Raw genomic sequence first — 22,050 nt, forward strand, 5'->3', positions numbered from 1 at the left:
TTCAAAGCTACAGCCAAGAATTTTTGAGACATCTCTGGTGCAAAAAGGTGGTTTTATTAAAGCACGGGACAGGACCCGTGGGCAGAAAGAGCTGCACTGGGGTCATGAGGAGTGGTTCATTATATATTTCAAGTTGGGAGGAGGTTAGGGGCAGCATTTTGGAAGCAAGGTTTCTAAGACCTTGAGGGGGCTAGCTATTGTTGGGAAAAGGTCATTTATTACTATCTAATAAAACCTTAGTCGTGAGACCCCTCAGATGTATATTGGTGGGTCATATGCTTGGGGGATGATTGCCAACCTGTATCCTGGGGGTAGAGATAAAGGAAGTTTCCAAAGGAGTATTCATTATTTTTTTACAATTTTTAAAGATTTTATTTATTTGAGAGAGACAGCGCGTGTGCAGACGGAGAGAGAGGGAGAAGCAAATGCCCCACTGAGCAGGGCTCAATCCCAGGACCCTGAGATCATGACCTGAGCTGAAGGCAGCCCGCGCCAGCCAGGCGCCCTCCAGGCGAGATTGCGCAGCTACACCCCCCGGGCGCGGCTCCGCGGACGGGGGCGCGCGGAAGTGGGCGGGGCGCCGCCCGGGCCGCGTCTTCCTTGGCGCCCTCGGATGACTCATCGGGGTGCCATCGGTCCGCGAGTGTGTCCCGGCCATCTCTCACGTGCGTATCGCTCTCCTGGGTCATCCTTGCTACTTGCTTGCTGCATCCCTTTCCGCGCTCACCCCCGGCCTCATTGATGCGGGCCACTTCCGTGTCCCCAGCGGGCACAGCGGCGTCCAGCTGGGGCCCTTTCCTGCGACCATGTGCGCGGTCCGTAGACGCGAGTCAGGGGAGGACACCCCCGCACCTAAAGTCAGCCCCTCTTGCCCAGTTTCTTCCGCCACCAGAAAGCCTCCCTGCCGACTGCCTCGCTGATGTCCTCCTAGTCGTTGGGCATGCAGCCCCGATAGAGACAGCCCTGCCCCTGCGCTCTTGGAGCGTGCCTGGTAGATCTAAGGCGGATGTGATAAATCCTGTGGCGGTCACGGTATAAAGGACAACCGTGAGGGGCCTGACTTTAGAAAGGGTGATCAGAATGGGGTGGGGAGCGCTGAGAAACCGGGATCCAGCATCCTTCCCTGAAATGAGGCCTGGCCTGAAAGGGCGGGAGGGGCTGCCGAGGGATGTAAATCGAGAGTTCCTTCAGTCAGTCAGCAAATGCTAGATTTTTTTTTTTTCCTTTTTAAGCCCCACCTGTTTTTCCAAGCCTTGGCAATCCAGTGGAGATAAGACAGCTACAGTCCGTGCCCACGTGGAGATTTTGTTCTAGTGGGGAAGGTAGAGTTTTAAATAAGTTAAAATGGCACGTATTAAAAATAAATAAAAATAAAATGAAATGTGAGGTAGTAAATAGATAAGATAAAATTTCAAGTACTGCTAAATACTATATAGGAAAATAAGATAGGGCTGTCTGATAGGAGTGGGTTGAGGAAGTCCCTCGCTAGAGGCCAGGAATCTAAATAAGAAAGTGCTAGTTAGACATGGGACACCTGGGTGGCTCTGCCTTAGGCTCAGGTCATGATTCAGGATCCTGGGATTGAGCCCTGCATCATGGGGCTCTCTGCTCAGCAGGGAGCCTGCTTCTCTCTCCCTCCCTCTGCCTGCTTCTTTCTCTGTGTCAAATAAATAAAATCTTAAAAAAAAAAAAAAAAATGCTAGCCATGCAAATATCAGGGTGAGAAAATGGCCTTCCAAAACTGAGGTTGGCAAGTTAGAATACAAAAGAAGCAAGTGTGGTGGGGGCGTTGCAGGTGAAAAAGATCATGGTGTGAGATAGGGTTGGAGAAGTGGGCAGGGGGCCAGGCTAGGTGAGCCAGGGTCCTGAGTTAGAAGCTTATACCATGTGTGATGAGAAGCCATGATCTCACTTATGTTGAAATACGGCAAATGGTTTGTGGTTGGGGCAGGAGTGGAATCAGGGGTGCTATTCAGGAGGCCCCAAGTGAGTGACGGTCATGGCTTGAAGGAGTGATGGTAGCAAAGATGAAAGGATGTGTACAGGGGCGCCTGGGTGGCTCAGTTGGTTAAGCATCTGCCTTCGGCTCGGGTCATGATCCCAGGGTCCTGGGATTGAGCCCCGCATAGGGCTCCCTGCTCAGTGGGGAGCCTGCTTCTCCCTCTCCTCCTGCTTGTGTTTCCTCTCTTCTGTCTCTCTCTGTCAAGTAAATAAAAAAAAAAAAAAGGATGTGGACAGATTTGGGATATGTTTGGACATAGATTTGCTGATGGATTAGATATAGAGAGGGCTCGGGAAGAAGTGAGGTTGACTGTATTTTGGCCTGTGTGCTGATTGGATGGGGAAGACTGGGAGAACAGGAGGTCTGGAGAAGGGAGAGATCAGAATTTCTGTTTTGGCCCAAACAGACTACCATCGGTGTTTATGAGACATCCACGTGGAGATGTCACGTGAGCATTTTAATGTACCAGTTTGGAGTGTCCGGGAGAGTCAGGATTGAATTAAGTTATGGAATCTGTTGGCAGATAGCGACTTGAATGAGATGAAATTGCCGTTTTTGGACAAAAAGGGTTGAATCCTGGCAGTTTCGTTGGCTCAATCTACTAGATGGTATTTAAGGCCACGGGTCTGGATGCAGTCAACTTGGGAAGAGCATGTAGACAGAAGAGAGTGAAGGACAGGTGCCTGAGCTGGAGCAGCCAGAAAGTAGAGGCATACCAGAACAATGGTGTCCTCTGACTCCACCAACTGGGCCCAGTCCAGCTCATCCTGTGGGTTTACATTTAGATGCTATTTTTTCCAGAAAGTCTTCCCTAATTCCTCAAGTGCTAGGCTGGTAGCCACAATCTCTCAGCCTTAACCACACTGGGCTGGAAATGTCGGGGCGCTTGCCTGTCTCCCTCAATAAAATGTAAGGTCTGTGAGGGCAGAAATGGTTTTTGTCTTCAGAGCGGTGTTCCTAAGACCTTGCCTGGGGCCCAGCAAAGTGCAGGGCTCAAGGATCACGTGCCAAGGTTGTACCCGTATTCCCTGTTCCCACATTTTGCAGGATGAAGCCCCCCGAGCTTCCGTTTTTCAGAGTATCTCATCTCTCCGAATGCCCGTTTTCCCCACCCCATCCCTAATGCCTCCAGAGCCTCAGCTGTCTTGGAAATCTGAAATCTGTTTGACAGGGAATAGCTAATTACCTTTCAGGGATCTACGTCATTTCCCACAACGGACAGCTCCAGCGATGGCCTCCGTTCTTCACTTCTATGTCCATCCCTCTGGCCATGAGAGGGCAGCTTCTGGACACGCTCGGAGGAAGCTCCAAGGGAAGCTGCCAGCGCTGCAGGGTGTTAAGACAGAGCTGTGCTACAACGTGAACTGGACAGGTTGGGCCAAGTACTGGATGGGCGGGGCGGTGCCAGGCCGGGCAGGGTCTCAGCATATCCCCGTCCTGTCCCCCTGCAGCCAAGTCCCTCCCGAGTGCTGAGGAGATGAAGAAGCTGACATGGCTCTTTGGCTGCCCCTTGTTACTGGGTGATGTTGCTCAGGAGTCCTGGCTCCATCCTGACTCCAACGACCTGCTGCTGGAGGTTGGGCCCAGGCGAGTGTTTCAGCCCAGGGTAAAGGCATTCCATGTTCTCAGGCCGAGCTCCCTTCCAGACGCACTGCCCACCCCTTCCACTCCCATTCCTCTTCTTCCTTCTCCTGTGACCCTTGACAGGTCTGTTTTCCCTTTACTCCATCCTACTCCCTGCTTAGAAGGCCATGCATCTGCCTTCCCCATATGGGAAGATGTCTTTGAAAGACTGAGCCAGCTGCTAGGCATGTTCTGTAAGTAAAACAGATTGCATTCTGAGAAGTAAGATGTCAAAGCATTTTATGCTGGAAGGACAGGTCCGGTTTGATTTGAGTGACCTTCAAAAGCAGGTTTCTTGGTGCCCGGGTCTGAGGCTAGAGGCCAGTGGGGAGGGGGATAGAGGTGAGAGGTCAGTGGGACAGCTGTGGGCGGGATCCACCTTCTCGGCTGGCGCTCTCAGGTCCTAACCATCCAGCCCACTCCTCAGGCTGAACTTCTCGACCCCAGCATCCACCAACGTCGTGTCAGTGTGCTGGGCTGCTGGGCTGGGGGCTGTGGATCGCGTGGAGACCACCCGGCGCTACCTGCTCTTGGTGAGGTGTTGGGCTATCCGTGGTGAGGGGGAGGAGGAGCTGGGCCAGAGATAAAAGAGATGAGGTCCTGAACTCGGGAGAAATGGGGAGGAGCTCTTGGCTTTAGGCCTGTCTTGTTGGCAGGTTGTTCACTGCCTGAGACTTCCTGGTCGAGGGCTGAATGGGAAGGAAGTCCAGCCTGTGGTCCCCTTGCTAATCTGGGCATCCTTACATGGGCTCGTGCCTGGATGGGGCGTGTCTTTCTAATCGGCACTCGGGCACCACGCAGATTAGCCATGGGCTGGCCCTGCATGACTGGGAGGACCCGGGGTGCACCACTCTGTCCAGACTTCAGCCCTCCACCTCCTGCCGTCTTGTGTGTGTTTGCCCCTAGTTCGCCCACCCTCCATCAGCGGAGATGAAGACCATCGCTCTGGCCGCCCTGCATGACCGCATGACCGAGCAGCACTTCCCCCGTCCCATCCAGAGCTTCTCCCTTGGGAGCATTTCCACACCTCTCAACGGCTCTATCAACATCCTGGCTGAGGGCCGGTGTGCCCTGGAGAAGGCCAACCAGGAGCTGGGTGCGCCGGGGTGCCTGGGAGGGAGGCCCAGGCGAGGCCAGTCGGGGCGCTGAGCCCCGGGACCTGGCGACCTGAGCCTTACAGTCATCTCTCCCGGGTTGTCTCCTAGGCCTGGCCCTAGACTCCTGGGACCTGGATTTCTACACCAGACGCTTCCAGGAGCTGCAGCGGAACCCCAGCACCGTGGAGGCCTTCGACTTGGCTCAGTCCAATAGGTGGTGGGGCGATGGGGACGTTCTGAAGGCTGAGCCCGGGGAGGTTGGAAGGGAAGGACACGGGGACTTGCGTTCGTGGCTCTCCTGTGGCTCGGGGGTGTCCCTGAGTCCGTTTGAGGGCCCGGGCTCCTCCTCCATCTGGTAGTCTATACCCAAGTCTCGATTTCATATTCACTTTGGATCTGAGCAATCCACAGTGACAGGACGTTTGAAGGTTATGGCTTTTTGGAATCTATTCTGACTTGTTCTCTATGTCAGAGTCGGCCGTTAACTGTTGCTGATTGCTGAGACGACACGGCATGGCGTGAGAAGTGACCCAGCTTTCTGCCTTTCCTTCCCTCCCCGCCTCACCCCTGCAGCGAACACAGTCGACACTGGTTCTTCAAGGGCCTTCTCCACATGGACGGGCAGGAGCTGGCACGCTCCCTCTTTGAGTCCATCATGAGCACCCAGGCGTCCTCGAACCCCAACAACGTCCTCAAGTTCTGTGACAACAGCAGGTGGGCTGTGCCTGAGGTCGGGGGGGACGGCAGGCTCAGGGCAGGGGAGGCCCCAGGAAGGAAGCAAGGTCCAGAACCACTGTGTCCACAGCGCAATCCAGGGGAAGGAAGTCCGATTCCTACGGCCCGAGGACCCCACACAGCCAAGCTGCTTCCGGCAACAGCAGGCCCTGAGACACGTCGTCTTCACGGCAGAGACCCACAACTTCCCCACAGGTGAGCTGGGTCCCGGGGATGGATCGATGAGATCAGAGTGTCGGGTAGAGTGAAGGTCCTCCGGTCCGGGCCTGGGAAAAACAATCAGGGAGGCTGGTTGTCCTGATTTTTTTTTTTTTTTTTTTTTAAGTAGGCTCCATGCCTGACATGGAGCCCAACGTGGGGCTTGAACTCACCACCCTGAGGTCAAGACCTGAGCGGAGATAAGAGTCGGGTGCTTAACCGACTGAGCTACCTAGGCGTCCCATCCTGATTTTTAATGGGGTGGTCAGAACTGAGGTTTGTCTCTTTGGTACCCACACGTCTCCCCCATCTCTTTACAGGAGTGGCCCCCTTCAGCGGTGCGACCACAGGCACAGGGGGCCGGATCCGAGATATCCAGTGCACGGGCCGCGGGGCCCACGTGGTGGCTGGCACTGCTGGCTATTGCTTTGGAAACCTGCACATCCCAGGTCCCACCTCCTTCCTCCCTACCTTCTCTTCCTTGTCCTGGAGGGCATGGAGCACTTCTATCTCTTAGGTCATCCTGGGTGCCTTTTCTTGGGAGGCAGGCCCTAGAGTAGCTGGCCCGTTGCCGTGAGGACTCTAGGCCAGGGGAAACCCAAGTCACCAGACAGGCTTTGCAGAACCGCCATTTTCTTTATAAACTAGCACCTGCTCAGCAAGGAAACATGATACTGGGTCAGTCTCATGACCACCTGTCCCCCAAGTCCTATTTCTTTTCCTTTTTTTTTTTTTTAAGATTTTATTTATTTATTTGTGATGGACAGAGAGAGGGAGAGCGGGAGCAGCAGACTCCCCACTGAGCAGGGAGCCCAGTGCGGGGCTCAATCCCAGGACCCTGAGATCATGACTTGAGCTGAAGGCAGATGCTTAAGCACCTGAGCCACCCAGGCGCCCCCAAAGTCCAATTTCTTAGAGAGCCTTAAGAACCCTGATCCTAAGACTCAGAGGGAAAATTGGCATGGGACCTAGGGAGCAAGGTCGGTGCTTTATTGTAGGCCCTACATCTTCCTGAAATAGGATTTCCTAAAATGGGACATTCTACCCGCATGGGTGGTCCTTGGTGGCTTAGTTAGACTCTTCCTGAAGGACTCTGGCTCCTCTGTGTCCTGTCTTAACGGTCCAGCCAACTTTGTGCTTTCCTTCCAGGTTATAATCTGCCCTGGGAGGACCCAAGTTTCCAGTATCCTGGGAACTTCGCCCTGCCTCTGGAGGTCGCCATTGAGGCCAGTAATGGGGCTTCTGATTACGGCAACAAGTTTGGGGAGCCAGTGCTGGCCGGTGAGGCTGGGGGTGTCGGGATAACAGACACCGAGTACCAGAGGGGGGTGGGGTGTATGACTGAGTGGGTGCTGGGGGATACTGGGTGACCGGACTCTGCCCCCTCTCCCTGGGGTGTCCACGCTCCAGGCTTCGCCCGCTCCTTGGGTCTCCAGCTCCCCGACGGCCAGCGGCGTGAGTGGATCAAGCCCATCATGTTTAGCGGGGGCATCGGGTCCATGGAAGCTGAGCATGTGAGCAAGGAGCCCCCGGAGCCAGGTAAGAGCCCGCCGCCCCTTTTCTCCATATCCAGCCAGCTTTGTCCCAGCACTGCCGGAGGGGAGTTCAGAGGCCACTTCCTAGGTTGGTTTTTCATCTCCCAGCACATGTCTCTCCTCCCGGTACAGGTTTCCAAGGCAGGATAGGGCTTTACGCCAGTGGGGCGCTCGGTCTGCACTGCCTCTGTGTGTGCCCCCATTTCCTCCCGCGTGGCAGGGACCCACCGGCTAAGTCAGGCCAACCCATGTTTGTTCAGTGACTGCCGCGCGCCAGGGCTTTTATCTGCCCGCTCAGTTCAGGGGGGCAAACGTCCATTAGGCCCCATCGTGTGCTGCGTCGTGCTGGAGTCAAAATAAGAGCCAGGTCACGTTTATGGAAGAGGTGACCCGGTCACGTGGTTCAGAACTTAAAAGGCAAAAAAGGTCATACAGTGAAAGCTGTCCTTCCCTTGACCTCCCAGTTTCCCTCCCCAGAGATAACCGGTGTAAACCAGTGACTTGGGTATCTGACCGGAGGTATTTTCCTGCATCTATGAACAGACCTGTATGCGTATTTGTCCTTTTTTTTAAAAAACAAGTAACATAATCATATGACCTCACTGATATGAGGAATTCTTAATCTCAGGAAACAAACTGAGGGTTGCTGGAGTGGGGGGTGGGGTGGGAGGGATGGGGTGACTGGGTGATGGACACTGGGGAGGGTATGTGCTCTGGTAAGCGCTGTGAATTGTGCAGGACTGTTGAATCTCAGATCTGTGCCTCTGAAACAAATAATGCAATATATGTTAAGAAAAAAAAAAAAAAGAAGAAGAATGTAGCAGGAGGGGAAGAATGAAGGGGGGAAATCGGAGGGGGAGAAGAACCATGAGAGACGATGGACTCTGAAAAACAAACTGAGGGTTCTAGAGGGGAGGGGGGTGGGAGGATGGGTTAGCCTGGTGATGGGTATTGGGGAGGGCACATTCTGCATGGAGCACTGGGTGTTATGCACAAACAATGAATCATGGAACACTACATCTAAAACTAATGATGTAATGTATGGGGATTAACATAACAATAAAAAATTAAAAAAAAATAAAACAAGTAACATAGGCGCACACTTTTTTTTTTTTTTTAATAACCACTTTATTGAGATGTAATCCGTGTACCGTAAAGTTCACCCTTGCTTTTTCGCAACGGGTTTGCCGCCAGAACACAGGTGTCGTGAAAACCACCGCTCAACCTGAACCAAAATGGGAAAGGAAAAGACTCACATCAACATCGTCGTCATTGGACACGTAGATTCGGGCAAGTCTACCACTACTGGTCATCTGATCTACAAATGTGGTGGGATCGACAAAAGAACTATCGAAAAATTTGAGAAGGAGGCTGCTGAGATGGGAAAGGGCTCCTTCAAGTATGCCTGGGTCTTGGATAAACTGAAAGCTGAACGTGAACGTGGTATCACCATTGATATCTCCCTGTGGAAATTCGAGACCAGCAAGTATTATGTGACCATCATTGATGCCCCAGGACACAGAGACTTCATCAAAAACATGATTACAGGCACATGTCAGGCTGACTGCTGTCCTGATTGTTGCTGCTGGTGTCGGTGAATTTGAAGCCGGTATCTCCAAGAATGGGCAGACCCGTGAGCATGCCCTTCTGGCTTACACCCTGGGTGTAAAACAACTAATTGTTGGTGTTAACAAGATGGATTCCACTGAGCCACCCTACAGCCAGAAGAGATACGAGGAAATCGTTAAGGAAGTCAGCACCTACATTAAGAAAATTGGCTACAACCCCGACACAGTAGCATTTGTGCCAATTTCTGGTTGGAACGGTGACAACATGCTGGAGCCAAGTGCTAACATGCCTTGGTTCAAGGGATGGAAAGTCACCCGTAAAGATGGGAATGCCAGTGGAACCACACTGCTTGAAGCTCTGGATTGCATTCTGCCACCAGCTCGTCCAACTGACAAGTCCTTGCGTCTGCCTCTCCAGGATGTCTATAAAATTGGTGGTATTGGTACTGTCCCTGTGGGCCGAGTCGAGACTGGTGTTCTTAAACCTGGCATGGTGGTCACCTTTGCTCCAGTCAGTGTTACAACTGAAGTAAAGTCTGTTGAAATGCACCATGAAGCTTTGAGTGAGGCTCTTCCTGGGGACAATGTGGGCTTCAATGTGAAGAACGTATCTGTCAAAGATGTTCGTCGTGGCAATGTGGCTGGTGACAGCAAAAATGACCCACCAATGGAAGCATCTGGCTTCACAGCTCAGGTGATTATCCTGAACCATCCAGGCCAAATCAGTGCTGGATATGCACCTGTGCTGGATTGTCACACAGCTCACATTGCTTGCAAGTTTGCTGAGCTGAAGGAGAAGATAGATCGTCGTTCTGGAAAAAAGCTGGAAGATGGTCCCAAGTTCTTGAAATCTGGTGATGCTGCCATTGTTGATATGGTTCCTGGCAAGCCTATGTGTGTTGAGAGCTTCTCTGACTCTCCTCCTCTGGGCCGTTTTGCTGTTCGTGACATGAGACAGACGGTTGCTGTGGGTGTCATCAAAGCAGTGGACAAGAAAGCAGCTGGAGCTGGCAAGGTCACCAGGGCTGCCCAGAAAGCTCAGAAGGCTAAATGAATATTATCCCCAATACCTGCCACCCCAGTCTTAATCAGTGGTGGAAGAACGGTCTCAGAACTGTTTGTGTCAATTGGCCATTTAAGTTTAATAGTAAAAGACTGGTTAATGATAACAATGCATCGTAAAACCTTCAGAAGGAAAGGAGAATGTTTTGTGGACCATTTGTTTTTTTTGTGTGTGTGTGGCAGTTTTAAGTTATTAGTTTTTAAAATCAGTACTTTTTAATGGAAACAACTTGACCAAAAATCTGTCACAGAATTTTGAGACCCATTAAAACAAAAGTTTAATGAGAAAAAAAAAAAAAGTTCACCCTTTTAAAGGGTACAAGTCAGCGGTGTTTTAGGATAGGCACAAAGCTGTGCCTCGAGCACCACTAACTCCAGAACATTCTTGTCACCACCATACCCATTAGCAGTGTCTTCTTCCCTCAGCCTCTGGCGGCAGCTCATCTACTTTCTGTCTCTGTGGGTTTGCCTATTCCGGACATTTCATGTGAATGGAATCACACAGAATGTAGAGTTTCGTGCTTGGCACCTTTCACTTTGCACAATATTTTCAAGAATTATCGGTATGGTAGCATGAACCAGACCCTCATTCCTTTTTCGGGACAAACCTCTTGTGTGTCTATCTGTGCATCAGTTGGTAGACATCTGGGTTCTTCCGCTAGTGTGGATAATGCTGCTGTAAACACATGTGTACATGTTTTCTGGGCCCCTATGTTCTCGTGCCTCCAGCCTGTGTAACTATGAGTGGAATCGGGGGCTCGCACAGTAACTGTGTCCAGCTTTTCGAAAAACTGCCAGACTGGTTTCCAAAGCACCATTTTGCACTCCCCCCAGCAGTGTAAGAGGGTTCTGAATTCTCCACATCCTCACCAACTCCTGTTACCTGTCTCTCTGATTCTAGCCACCCTACGGCCTGAAGTCGCATCTCATTGTGCTTTGGGTTTGCATTTCCCTAATGACTAATGATGTTGAGCATCTTTTCACGTGTGTTTAGAGATCTTCCTTGGGGAAACGTCTTTCTGGATTCTTTGTCTTTTTTTTTTTTTTTTGGATTCTCTGTCCATTTTTAAATTGGGTTGTCTTTCTTTTTTGGTGGTTATAGGAGTTTTATGTATTCAGGATGCTAAACGCTTATCAGATAGATACATGATTTGCAAGTATTTTTTCCTGTTCTGTGGGATGTCTTTTTACTTTTTTCATGGTGTCTTATGAAGAAAACAATGTTTTTAGTTTCGGTCAAGTCAGGTTTATCTATATTTTTCTTTGCTGCTTATGGTTTTGATGTCACGGCTAACAAAACCATTGCCTAAGCCAAGGTCACAAAGACTTACAGCTATGTTTTCTTGTCGTATTATTATAGTTTTTACGTTTAGGTTTCTGATACATTTTTTTTGTTTTTTAAGATTTTTTATTTATTCGAGAGAGGGAAAAGGAGAGAGAGAGAGAGCAAGAGCAGGGGGAGGGGCAGAGGGAGAAGCAGGCTCCCCTCTGAGCAGGGAGCCTGACGAGGGGCTCGATCGCAGGACCCTGAGATCATGACCTGAGCCGAAGGCAGACGCTTAACCGACTGAGCCACCCAGACGGCTCTCTGATACATTTTGAATGAATTTTTTTATATGGTGTGAGGTAGGAGTCTAACTTCTCTCTTTTACGCATGGATATCCAGTTGTCCTAATGCCATGTTTTGAAAAGACTATTCGTACCTTGCTGAATGGTCTTGGGACTTTTCAAAAATCAGTTGCCCCGGAGGTTCCTGGCTGGCTCAGTCGGTAGAGCATGTGGCTCTTGATCTTGGGGTTGTGAGTTCAAGCTCCCTGTTGGGTGCGGAGCCAACTTAAAAGAAGAAAAGAAACAAAAATCAACTGGCCATAAACATAGAGTTCATAATGGATTCACAGTTGTATTCCATAGTCCACAGATCGATTGATATATCTGTCTGTCCTTGTGCTAGAACCACACCGTCTGGATTACTACAGCTTTATAGTAAGTTTTAAAAGCAGGCAGAATGGGTCCTCCAATTTTGTTCTTTTTCAAGATTGTTTTGGCTGTTCTAGGTCCTTTACATTTCAGTGCACATTTTAGGATCAGCTGCTCCATTTCTGTGAAAAAGACAGCTAGATTGTGACAGGGATTGGGTTGACTGCAGATCAGTTGGGAACATGGTCATCATAACAAAGTTAAACCTTTTACTCTGTCAACATGGGATCTGTTCCCATTTGTTTAGGTCTACTAATAGATGTTGTAGTTTCAGTGCGTAAGTCTTGCGCTTCTGTTGTTACGTTAATTATTGTTATTTTCTTTCTGATGCAATTGTAAAGGGGCGCGCATAATTCTGTAACTTGCTCTTTTCACTTAGCAATATATGTATCTTGGAGATCATGTCATATTGATAAATATCATAAAAATCATTCATGTGATCCTCTTTTTGGGGGGGATAGTGTTTCAGTGTATGGATATACTGTAAGTTATGAATCAGCTCCCTCTTGTTAGCATTTACATCACAGTTGACCCTTTGAACAACACGGGTTTGAGCCATGCAGGTCCACTGTGCATGGATTTTTTTCAAAAACGTAAACGTATTTTCCTTCTGATTTTCTGAATATTCTTTTTTCTCCAGCTTACTTTATTGTAAGAATACAGTGTATTGTAACATACGGAATATGTGTTAATTGTTCGTTAGTTTTTTATTTATTTATTAGTTCATTGGTTTTTATTAATTATTAATCAACTGTTATTGGTAAAGCTTCTGGTCAATAGTAGGTTACTAGTAGTTGACTTTTGAGGGAGTTGATTGTTCTGTGCACATTTTTTACTGTGCAGGTCAGCACCCCCTAACCCCAGTGTTGTTCACGGGTCAACTGTATTTCCTATCTTTGGTATCGCAAATGATGCTGCAATGTTTAATTTTGTGCATAGGTGATTTTGTGCCTGTGTTGATAAAGCTGAAGCATAAATTCCGCCACGTGTATGTACCCAAAGAATACGTACGTTTGGGGGCGCCTGGGTGGTTCAGTTGTTAAGCGTCTGCCTTCGGCTCAGGTCATGGTCCCAGGGTCCTGGGATCGAGCCCCACATCAGGCTCCCTGCTCGGCGGGAAGCCTTGCTTCTCCCTCTCCCACTCCCCCTGCTTGTGTTCCTGCTCTCGCTATCTCTCTCTCTGTCAGATAAATAAAATCTTTTAAAAAAAAAAAAAAGAATACGTACGTTTGTAATATTGATCGCTCTCCCCTCTTACCCGCTTCCCTTTATCCTTACACTTGTTCCTGCTCCCGCTTCTTCTGTTGGCTTCCCCAGCATCCTGACTCTTCCTTCCTTCCTCTCAGGCATGGATGTGGTGAAGGTTGGGGGTCCTGTCTATAGGATCGGAGTTGGGGGCGGAGCTGCGTCGTCTGTGCAGGTGAGTGGGACCGGCTCAGGGGCAGGCTCCGTGACGTTGTCAGGCCTTGGGCATCGGTGGGGTGTGAGCCCCCAGGCCCCTCCAGCCGAGCTCTGCCGTCTCTTCCCCCAGGTGCAGGGAGACAACACCAGTGAGCTGGACTTTGGGGCCGTGCAGCGCGGGGACCCAGAGATGGAACAGAAGATGAACCGTGTGATCCGGGCTTGTGTGGAGGCCGCCAGGGGGAACCCCATCTGCAGCCTCCACGACCAGGGTGCTGGTGGCAATGGTGAGGAAAGGGGTTGGGATGAGGGACTTGGCCTCCCTGGCCTCTTGCCACATTCGGCTGAGGCAGAGGCACTGGGGGTCTGCAAGTGGCCACCTGGCCCTGGGTCCTATTCTCCAGCCCCTGTGCCTTCTGGAGAGGCTCGGCATTGGGGGGCGTGGGAGCCTGCTGTCGCCGGATGGTTGGTGGTGGGGGTGCGGCTGGACACATAGAATTAGGGGCTTCTTTGGAGGCCAGGGCCTGACCATGGCCGGGTCACCACCTCTCCCCTACGCCCTCTCACCAGGCAATGTCCTGAAGGAGCTGAGTGACCCCGCCGGGGCCGTCATTTACACCAGCCGCTTCCAGGTGGGCCTTGTCCCCTGAGGTCTGGCCATGTCCCCATCCCCGCCGGCCCCAGCCTTCTCCCCGAGACTCCTAGCAAAGACACGAGACTGGGGAGTGCCCACTGACCCTTCCCTTTCCTCCTCCCTCCTGGATGCAGCTTGGGGATCCGACCCTGAATGCCCTGGAAATCTGGGGAGCCGAGTACCAGGAGTCGAATGCACTTCTGTTGAGGCCCCTTGACCGGGACTTCCTCAGTCGCGTCAGCGCTCGGGAACGCTGCCCGGCCAGCTTTGTGGGCACCATCACTGGGGACAGGAGAGTGAGTTGGCCCAGGGAGTCGGTGGCGGCCGCAGTGGGTGGGCTTGGAGCTGCTTGTGTCCGGGCTGGAGGGAGGGAGAGCCGTCAGGGGGAAGAGATGAGAGGAGGATGGGAGTCGGTGACACGCAAACTGGCGGACAGCATGTAGGAGGTGGCCAGGGGCAGGTACTCAACGGGGAAGCCAGACAGAGGGTGGAAAGCGTGCTTCTGCCCGGCTTTCCGGAAGTATTCCCTGCTGGGGTTCACAGTCTTCTTCCCTCTGGGCTGTGTGGCCATAGATCGTGCTGGTGGACGATCGGGAGTGCCCCGCTGGAAGAAATGGCCAGAAGGATGGCCCCCCCTTGTCTTCCCCAACCCCTGTGGACCTGGAGCTGGATTGGGTGCTGGGCAAGATGCCTCGGAAGGTATGTGGGGGTGGGAGGGAAGGCGGTTTTCCTCCCTTCTCTGCTCCGGCTCTTGCGACCACCCTTTGCCCAACGTGTGCTTTGTCGCCTATGTGTCCGGCACTCCCGCAGCTGCTCACACCCCGTCAACCTTCTGTGTTGTAGGAGTTCTTTCTCCAGAGGAGTCTCCCCGTGCTGAAGCCCCTGGCCTTGCCCCCGGGTCTGCGTGTGCGCCAGGCTCTGGAGCGCGTTCTGAGGCTGCCCGCCGTGGCCAGCAAGCGCTACCTCACCAACAAGGTGCTCCCCACACCCCCTGCTCCGCCCCTGTACCCTTCCCTCTGCTCCCCCTCCCCGTGACTGTGGGGATTCAGCAGGCCCAAGGGAGAAGCGGCCCTGAAGGCCTGCTGCCCTGCTCCCGCCGCCTCGGGCCTGTGTGTGTGGGTCCCCCGCCCCTTGCCAACCCCAGCTGGTTCTGCAGGTGGACCGCTCTGTGGGCGGCCTGGTGGCCCAGCAGCAGTGTGTGGGAGCCCTGCAGACCCCCCTGGCAGATGTGGCCGTCGTGGCACTGAGTCACCAGGAGCTCGTCGGGGCTGCCACAGCTCTGGGAGAGCAGCCCGTCAAAAGCCTGCTGGACCCCAAGGTGGCCGCCCGGCTGGCTGTGGCCGAAGCCCTCACCAACCTGGTGTTCGCTCTGGTCACCGACCTCCGGGTGAGTCCCGCTGGGACGCATCTGCACCCACCCTCCACCTCGCCCTCTTGTCCTTCCTGCCCGTGACTTCCCAGCCCCTCCGCCCCCAGCCCAGACTCCCCACCGCTCTTCTCTCTGACGGCCGGTGTTCGCCGCTTCCCAGGACGTGAAGTGCAGCGGGAACTGGATGTGGGCGGCCAAGCTCCCGGGGGAGGGCGCGGCTCTGGCTGACGCCTGTGAGGCTATGGTGACCGTGATGGCAGCCTTGGGTGTGGCAGTGGATGGTGGCAAGGACTCTCTCAGCATGGCCGCCCGGGTCGGCTCTGAGACAGTGCGGGCTCCTGGTACGGTCCGGGGCTCACGGGGAGAGGGGCAGACCTGCAGGGCTGGGCTGGCACCTCGCTCTCTTACTCCTCTTTTTCTCTTTTTTTAATTTTTTATTAACATATAATGTTTGTTTCAGAGGTAGAGGTTTGTGATTACCTTTTTTTTTTTTTAAGTTATTTTAGAGATTGTGGGCGAGAGCAGGGAGGGGGCAGAGGGAGAGTGAGAGGGGACGCAGACTTCCTGCTGAGCCCAGAGCTGGCCGGACACAGGGCTTGATCTCACGACCCTGAGATCATGGCCTGAGCCGAAGCCAGTAGTCGGATGCTCCAACACCTGCAGCCTCCGGGCACCCCCACTCTCTTCCTCCTTGCTCTGCAGGATCGCTGGTCATCTCAGCCTATGCTGTCTGTCCAAACATTACAGCCACCGTGACCCCAGACCTCAAGCATCCTGGAGGGGGAGGTACGGGCCCTCCCCCCTCCTCACTGCGCTGTGTATTCAGAGCTGGGTCCTCCGGGAGGTCCGGGCCCCTCGTCTTGGTTCTGGGACTGGGGGTCTGTGGGTCTGTCCCCATGCTGGGAACCTTAGTGGTCGTGAGCAGGGCAGGGCATTCTAAGCCGTCCAGCTCCCTCACCCCTTTCCCGTCTCCCCAGGCCTTCTGCTGTATGTGCCTCTGAGCCCCGGGCAGCACCGGCTGGGGGGCACGGCTCTGGCCCAATGCTTCTCGCAGCTGGGCGAGCAGCCTCCCGACCTGGACCTCCCCGAGAACTTGGTGCGTGCCTTTAACGTCACCCAGGGGCTGCTGAGAGGTGAGTGAGGCCTTGGGGGAGATGGTGCACGTGACTGACGCAGGGCAGACACTCACCGGCTGAGCAAGTAAGGGGGGTGGGCAAGAGGGCTCCGTCGCCCTGGCCTCTGGTTCTCGGAGTGTGCCCACCTTCTCCCACGTGACCTGCTCTGCAGAAGGAGGTGCAGGCCCGCCAGGTTTGGGCCCTGGGGCTGCTGAGCATTTTTCTCCTTCCTCCAGACCGCCTCCTCTGCTCAGGCCATGACGTCAGTGACGGGGGTCTCATCACTTGCCTGCTAGAGATGGCCTTTGCTGGGAATTGTGGGATAGAGGTGGATGTGCCTGCCCCTGGGGTCGACGGTGAGGAGCCTGGGGTCTGGACTTGGGCCTGGGCTGCCTGCCCCACCCTGTAGACCCCACGTCCTGTGAAAAAAATGGAGTTCCCCAACCCCGTTCCCGAGCCCTTGGCTATCTCCTCTGACCACTGAGCCTGGTGACTCACCCATCTGGGACGCCCCCTCCCCCCGCAGACCCTGAGGCCACATCCTTGGTCCCTCTCCCAGGCCTCCCCTCATCTCTGACCCGCACACCCCCCGGCGGCACCCTCGTCACCCTCGTGCCCCCTTGTTCTCCCAGCGCTGTCTGTGCTGTTCGCTGAGGAGCCGGGCCTGCTGCTAGAGGTGCAGGAGCCAGACCTGGCCCAGGTGCTGGAGCGCTACCGGGCGGCCGGCCTCCGCTGCCTGGAGCTGGGCCCCACGGGCGACGCCGGGCCCCACGCCCTGGTGAGGAGGGCAGGGCGATGCACAGGGGGGAGGCCGCAGCTCGCCTGTGCCAGCCGGGGGGGCGGGGGGCCCAGGCCGGACCCCCTCGCTCTCAGCCCTGAGTGACGCGCCCCTCGCTCTAGGTGCGCGTGTCCGTGAACGGGGCCGTGGTCCTGGAGGAGGCTGTCGGGCAGCTACGAGCCGTCTGGGAGGAGACGAGTTTCCAGCTGGACCGGCTGCAAGCAGAGCCGCGCTGTGTGGCCGAGGAGGAGCAGGGGCTGAGGGAGCGGACGGGGCCCAGCTACTGCCTGCCCCCGACCTTCCCCACAGCACCCGTGCCCCGCGAGCCTGGTGAGGGACCCTGTGCCGTCTGGGCTTCCCCAACCCTCAGCCTGGGGGCTGCAACCCAAGGCCTGGATGCCGGGGCCTGCCCAGGAAAAGGTGTCCGGTGGCTGGGGGGGGGTTTGTGGTAGGGAAGGAGCCCTCTGGCCCAGAGACACTCCCCCTCCCCCAGGTGGTCCCGTGCCCCGCGTTGCCATCTTGCGAGAGGAGGGCAGTAATGGAGACCGCGAGATGGCAGATGCCTTCCACTTGGCCGGGTTTGAGGTGAGCGGGGTGGCCGGCAGAGCTGGGGCCGGGGCTGGGCCTCGGGCTGTGTGTCCTCCTATACTTCTCCTGCCTGTCCTGCCAGGTGTGGGACGTGACCATGCAGGACCTGTGCTCGGGGGCAATCGGTCTGGACACGTTCCGTGGCGTGGCCTTCGTGGGCGGCTTCAGCTTTGCGGATGTCCTGGGCTCCGCCAAAGGTGGGTGCCGGGCGTCTGCGCGCTCCCTCCGCTGCACATTCCGCGGAGCTGCCTCGGCCCCCCTCTTCCTGACCGGGAGTCAGCCTCTCACCTCCGCGGGGCCGGGGCTGGGGAGGACATTCATTCTGGGCCGGGTGCCAGCAGCAGGCCCGTGGGTAACTGACGTGAGGCGGGGTGGCTGGGTGGCACGGACCGCGTCTAAAGGGGCGGCAAGCACACAGCGCCAGCACGTTGTGCTCTCGGAAGGCGGGTTCAGCGTGGCCAGATCTTTCTGGTTTCTGAGAGAAGCCAAGAATCCAGATTGTTGTTTTTTTAATGGTTCTTTTTTTTTCTTTTTTTAAGAATTTATTTGAGAGAGCGAGCAAGCGAGAGGAACACAAACAGGGGGAGGGGCAGAGGGAGAAGCAAGCTCCCCGCTGAGCAGGGAGCCCGAGGCGGGGCTTGATCCCAGGACCCTGGGATCATGACCTGAGCTGAAGGCAGATGCTTGACAGACTGGGGTGCCGCCAAATCCAGATTTTTATATGAAGTCTTATTTTTAAACGTCAGACAGTTAAATAAAAAGTGTTGAAAATGCTCTACTGGCCAGGCCAAAAAACTTACGGGCCATCTCTGGTCCAGGAATGGCAACATTTAAGCAGATAAACCTGTTTCTTCCCTTTGTATTTGCCCTGTCGGGGGTATGTGTGCGCACGTGTGTGTGTGTGCGCACGTGTGTGTGTGTACACGTGTGTTGGGGGCTGGGGGGGTCATGGCGGGTGGAACCGGGCGGGCTGGCACAGGAAGGCGGCCGTCCCCCTCCATGCCAGCCCCACCCTGACGTCCCTGTCTCCTCCTAGGGTGGGCAGCTGCCGTGACCTTCCACCCGCTGGCCGGGGCCGAGCTGAGGCGCTTCCGGCAGCGGCCGGACACCTTCAGCCTGGGCGTGTGTAATGGCTGTCAGCTGCTGGCTCTGCTGGGCTGGGTGGGAGGCAGCCCCAGCGAGGAGGCCGAGGAGCCGGGCCCGGACCCCTGGCCCGCCCCGCCTGGCCTCGTGCTGCGTCACAATCTGTCCGGGCGCTTCGAGTCCCGCTGGGCCAGCGTGCGGGTGGGGCCCGGGCCCGCCCTGATGCTGCGAGGGATGGAGGGCGCCGTGCTGCCCGTGTGGAGCGCTCACGGGGAAGGTCAGGCTCCGGAAGGCCGGCGGGAGGGTCTGGGGGCCAGCGTGGGTGGAGGGCGTGGGGAGCTTTGCCCTCACTTCCCTCCTCCACCCCCCCCGGCCCCCCTGCAGGTTACATGGCATTTTCTTCTCCGGAACGCCAAGCCCAGATTGAGGCCAGGGGCTTGGCCCCACTGCACTGGGCCGATGATGCTGGCCAGCCCACGGAACAGTACCCCATGAATCCCAACGGGTCCCCCGGGGGGGTGGCAGGCGTCTGCTCCCTTGATGGCCGCCACCTGGCTCTCATGCCTCACCCTGAGCGGGCCGTGCGGCCGTGGCAGTGGGCTTGGCGACCCCCCCCGTTTGACACCCTGACCGCCTCCCCCTGGCTCCAGCTCTTCATCAATGCCCGAAACTGGACCCGGGAAGGAGGCCGCTGAGCAGGCGGGGGAGGCTCCCCTGGGCCTGATGGTTTGTGCCGGGGGTCTGCTGTCCTCCCCATCCTCAAACTCAGAAGCGCCCCACCTTCTCTCCAAATACGTCTTGGACAGACAAGGGCCAAAATGCCAAAAAAAACCCCAACCCTGCTGGTTTTGTTAATCTGCCTGCTTTTGCCTTATGCCACAGGATCTGTCTTTGGTTCTTCTGCTCTGACAGGGTTGTCTGTGGGCCCGAAGGAGGAAAGAGCCCGCACTGGGAAGTGAGGATGCGCGGCCGGGAGAATGTTCCATTGCCCGCCCCCTCTCCCCACACGCACACACTCTACCCAGTGATCGCCACGCTGTGCCTGCCGTCGCTCCTCTGGGCTCGGAGGGATGTTTTATGTGCCCCTTCCTCGTAACGGGGGTTGAGGGCTTTGGGGGTGTATGAAAGCCTGCAAGTCAGGACCTGCGTGTTCTCATCAGAAAAACAGCAGAAGCTTTCTGGATTCCGCTTTTTAAAATGTAGCGCTGTGCTGTGCACGCAGTTTGCAGAAGTTTCTCTGAGCCGGTCTCCGGCTGTGTCCTGGGGCTACACCAGTGCAGCCTTCTGAACTCAGTATTTGCTCCTCGATGTAGCAGCTCCCTTCCTGAAAGAAATGGTCACACCTGCTTCCCTAGAATTAAGCCTTTAGCCTGCCTGCCTGCCTTCATCCCATTCCATTCCATTCATTTCTTCCTGCCTCCCTCCCTCCATTCCATTCATCCCTTCTGTCATCCACCCATCCATTTCCTTCCTTCTCTCCTCCCTCCCTCCCTCCATTCATTCATCCCTTCTGTCATCCATCCATCCATTTCCTTCCTTCTCTCCTCCCTCCCTCTCTCCATTCATTCATCCATTCATTCATTGTTTCATTCATTCCATTAATGTTTGGTGATTAGCTACAGTGCCAAGCACTGTCGCTGCCCCCAGGGGTTTTACGATGTGATAGAATTTTTAAATAATAGCTCTAAGGTGCCTGGCTGTCTCAGTCCAAAGAGTATGTGACTCTTGATCTCAGGGTCGTGAGTTCCAGCCCCACGTTGGGCATGAGGGGTACTTAATAATAAATAAACTTAAAAAAAAATCAAACCATGGCTATATATGGCACGTGCCATGAACCAAGTGTGTGCTTGGCATTTCATCTGTATCTAAAGTATTTTTCACAAGAATTCTGCAAGGTACTTGATAGCTGCCCCTCCCCCCCACCCTTTTTTTTTTTTTTTTTACAAAGGGGGAATTAAGGGTAAGGATTATATGAATGGCCTAGGGCCACACAGCTTGCAAGGGCAGAGCGCTGGAGGCCCACTCACCCCTGCTGCTGTGCCCTGACATCCTGGGGTCACAGGTTTTGGAGACCGGCCAGTCTTGCTGACAGCCGGTCCATCGCTTCCTTTGCTCACAGGCATGTGTATGAAACTTGGACGCAGAGTCCGTTTGCTCCGAAGTAGTTCAACATCTTCATTAAAGACATTTCCCCAAGAATGGAGACTGGAGTCAGATCCTGGAGGGCGGGGGGGGCCCTGGCGGGTGGGAGGGCAGGGGCTGCTGAGCACAGGCTTCTGGTGGGACAGCGGGGAGAAGAGACGGAGTGTATCATAGTGATGATACAATGTTAAATGATCTCCATGAAGAAAACTGTTTCAGGCCTCTTGCTGCTTTGCAAACTGACCCTGAGCGGCTGGGTGGGGGTGGGGTGCGGATGGGGGGGGCTCTCAGGGGTCATTTTTGGCATTTGAATATTCTTCCCTGATGTTGGGAAACCATATGTATAATTAAAAAGAAAACGGGGGTGCCTGGGTAGCTCAGTTGGGCTTTCGACTCTTGGTTTCGGCTCAGGTCATGATCTCAGGGTCGTGGGATTGAGCCCCACGTTGGGCTCCAAGCTAGGTGGGGAGTCTGCTTAGGGTTCTCTCTCTCCCCCTCTGCCCCTCCCCTGCTCATGCTCTCTCTTTCAAATAAAGTCTTTAAAAAAAAAAAAAGTTGGGCGGAAAAATAGCTCCTACGCTGAGAGATGCCTTTAAAAAAAATTCTTGGGGCGCCTGGGTGGTTCCGATTGGTTTAGCATCTGCTTTCAGCTCTGGTCGTGATCCTGGAGTCCCGGGATCAAGCCCCCACATCGGGCTCCCTGCTCAAAGGGGAGTCTGCTTCCCTCCGCCTCTGTCCCTCTCCCTGCTTGTGCTCTCTCTCTCAAATAAAAAAAATGCTTTCCCTCTTCCTTTGCCCCTCCCCCCACCTTTCTCTCTCTCCCTCTCTTAAAACAATAGGCTCCAAATGACATACTTAGGCCAAGTCCCCAAAAGGGGGCTTAATACCTAATCTGCATTGTCGACCTCCCCCTAAAATGTAGTCTTTTATTTTTTAGGCTTTATTTATTTTAGAGCGAGCATGAGCTGGATGGACAGAGGGAGAGCGAATCTCAGGCAGACTCCGTGCTGAGCTTGGAGCCCAATGCGGGGCTCCATCTCATGACCCCAACCAAGATCATGACCTGAGCTAAAACCAAGAATTGAACGTTTAACTGACTGCACCCCCCATGCACCCCCCAAAATGTAGTCTTTTTTTTTTAAC

General features: G+C 54.4%; 1 protein-coding gene and 1 pseudogene across 4 annotated transcripts; both read left to right on the plus strand.

Moving 5' to 3' along the window:
* The first annotated feature begins 546 nt into the window (after positions 1-546).
* On the plus strand, positions 547-20,964 carry PFAS (phosphoribosylformylglycinamidine synthase). 4 transcript variants are annotated; one of them, XM_036094544.2, is made up of 28 exons: positions 547-665; positions 3,196-3,374; positions 3,454-3,589; positions 4,053-4,158; positions 4,532-4,721; positions 4,831-4,936; positions 5,296-5,436; positions 5,528-5,652; positions 5,976-6,104; positions 6,805-6,936; positions 7,066-7,194; positions 13,144-13,217; positions 13,329-13,485; positions 13,769-13,830; positions 13,967-14,128; positions 14,406-14,531; positions 14,676-14,807; positions 14,989-15,219; positions 15,362-15,542; positions 15,904-15,987; positions 16,179-16,334; positions 16,553-16,672; positions 16,949-17,094; positions 17,217-17,424; positions 17,588-17,679; positions 17,765-17,879; positions 18,719-19,042; positions 19,150-20,964. In XM_036094544.2, the coding sequence occupies exons 2-28, from the start codon at positions 3,233-3,235 to the stop codon at positions 19,458-19,460; spliced, it is 4,017 nt and encodes a 1,338-aa protein (XP_035950437.2). In that variant the 5' UTR covers positions 547-665; positions 3,196-3,232; the 3' UTR covers positions 19,461-20,964. The 4 variants fall into 4 exon arrangements, with proteins under 4 accessions (XP_035950437.2, XP_077924026.1, XP_035950438.2 ...); XM_078067900.1 differs by having other exon boundaries at positions 574-1,032; XM_078067901.1 differs by having other exon boundaries at positions 582-665; positions 3,174-3,374.
* LOC118537150 (elongation factor 1-alpha 1 pseudogene) lies at positions 8,356-10,119 on the plus strand (annotated as a pseudogene).
* Positions 20,965-22,050: the final 1,086 nt, after the last annotated feature.

This window comes from Halichoerus grypus, chromosome 2, assembly GCF_964656455.1.
Source record: "Halichoerus grypus chromosome 2, mHalGry1.hap1.1, whole genome shotgun sequence".
NCBI classification, from domain to species: Eukaryota; Metazoa; Chordata; class Mammalia; order Carnivora; family Phocidae; genus Halichoerus; species Halichoerus grypus.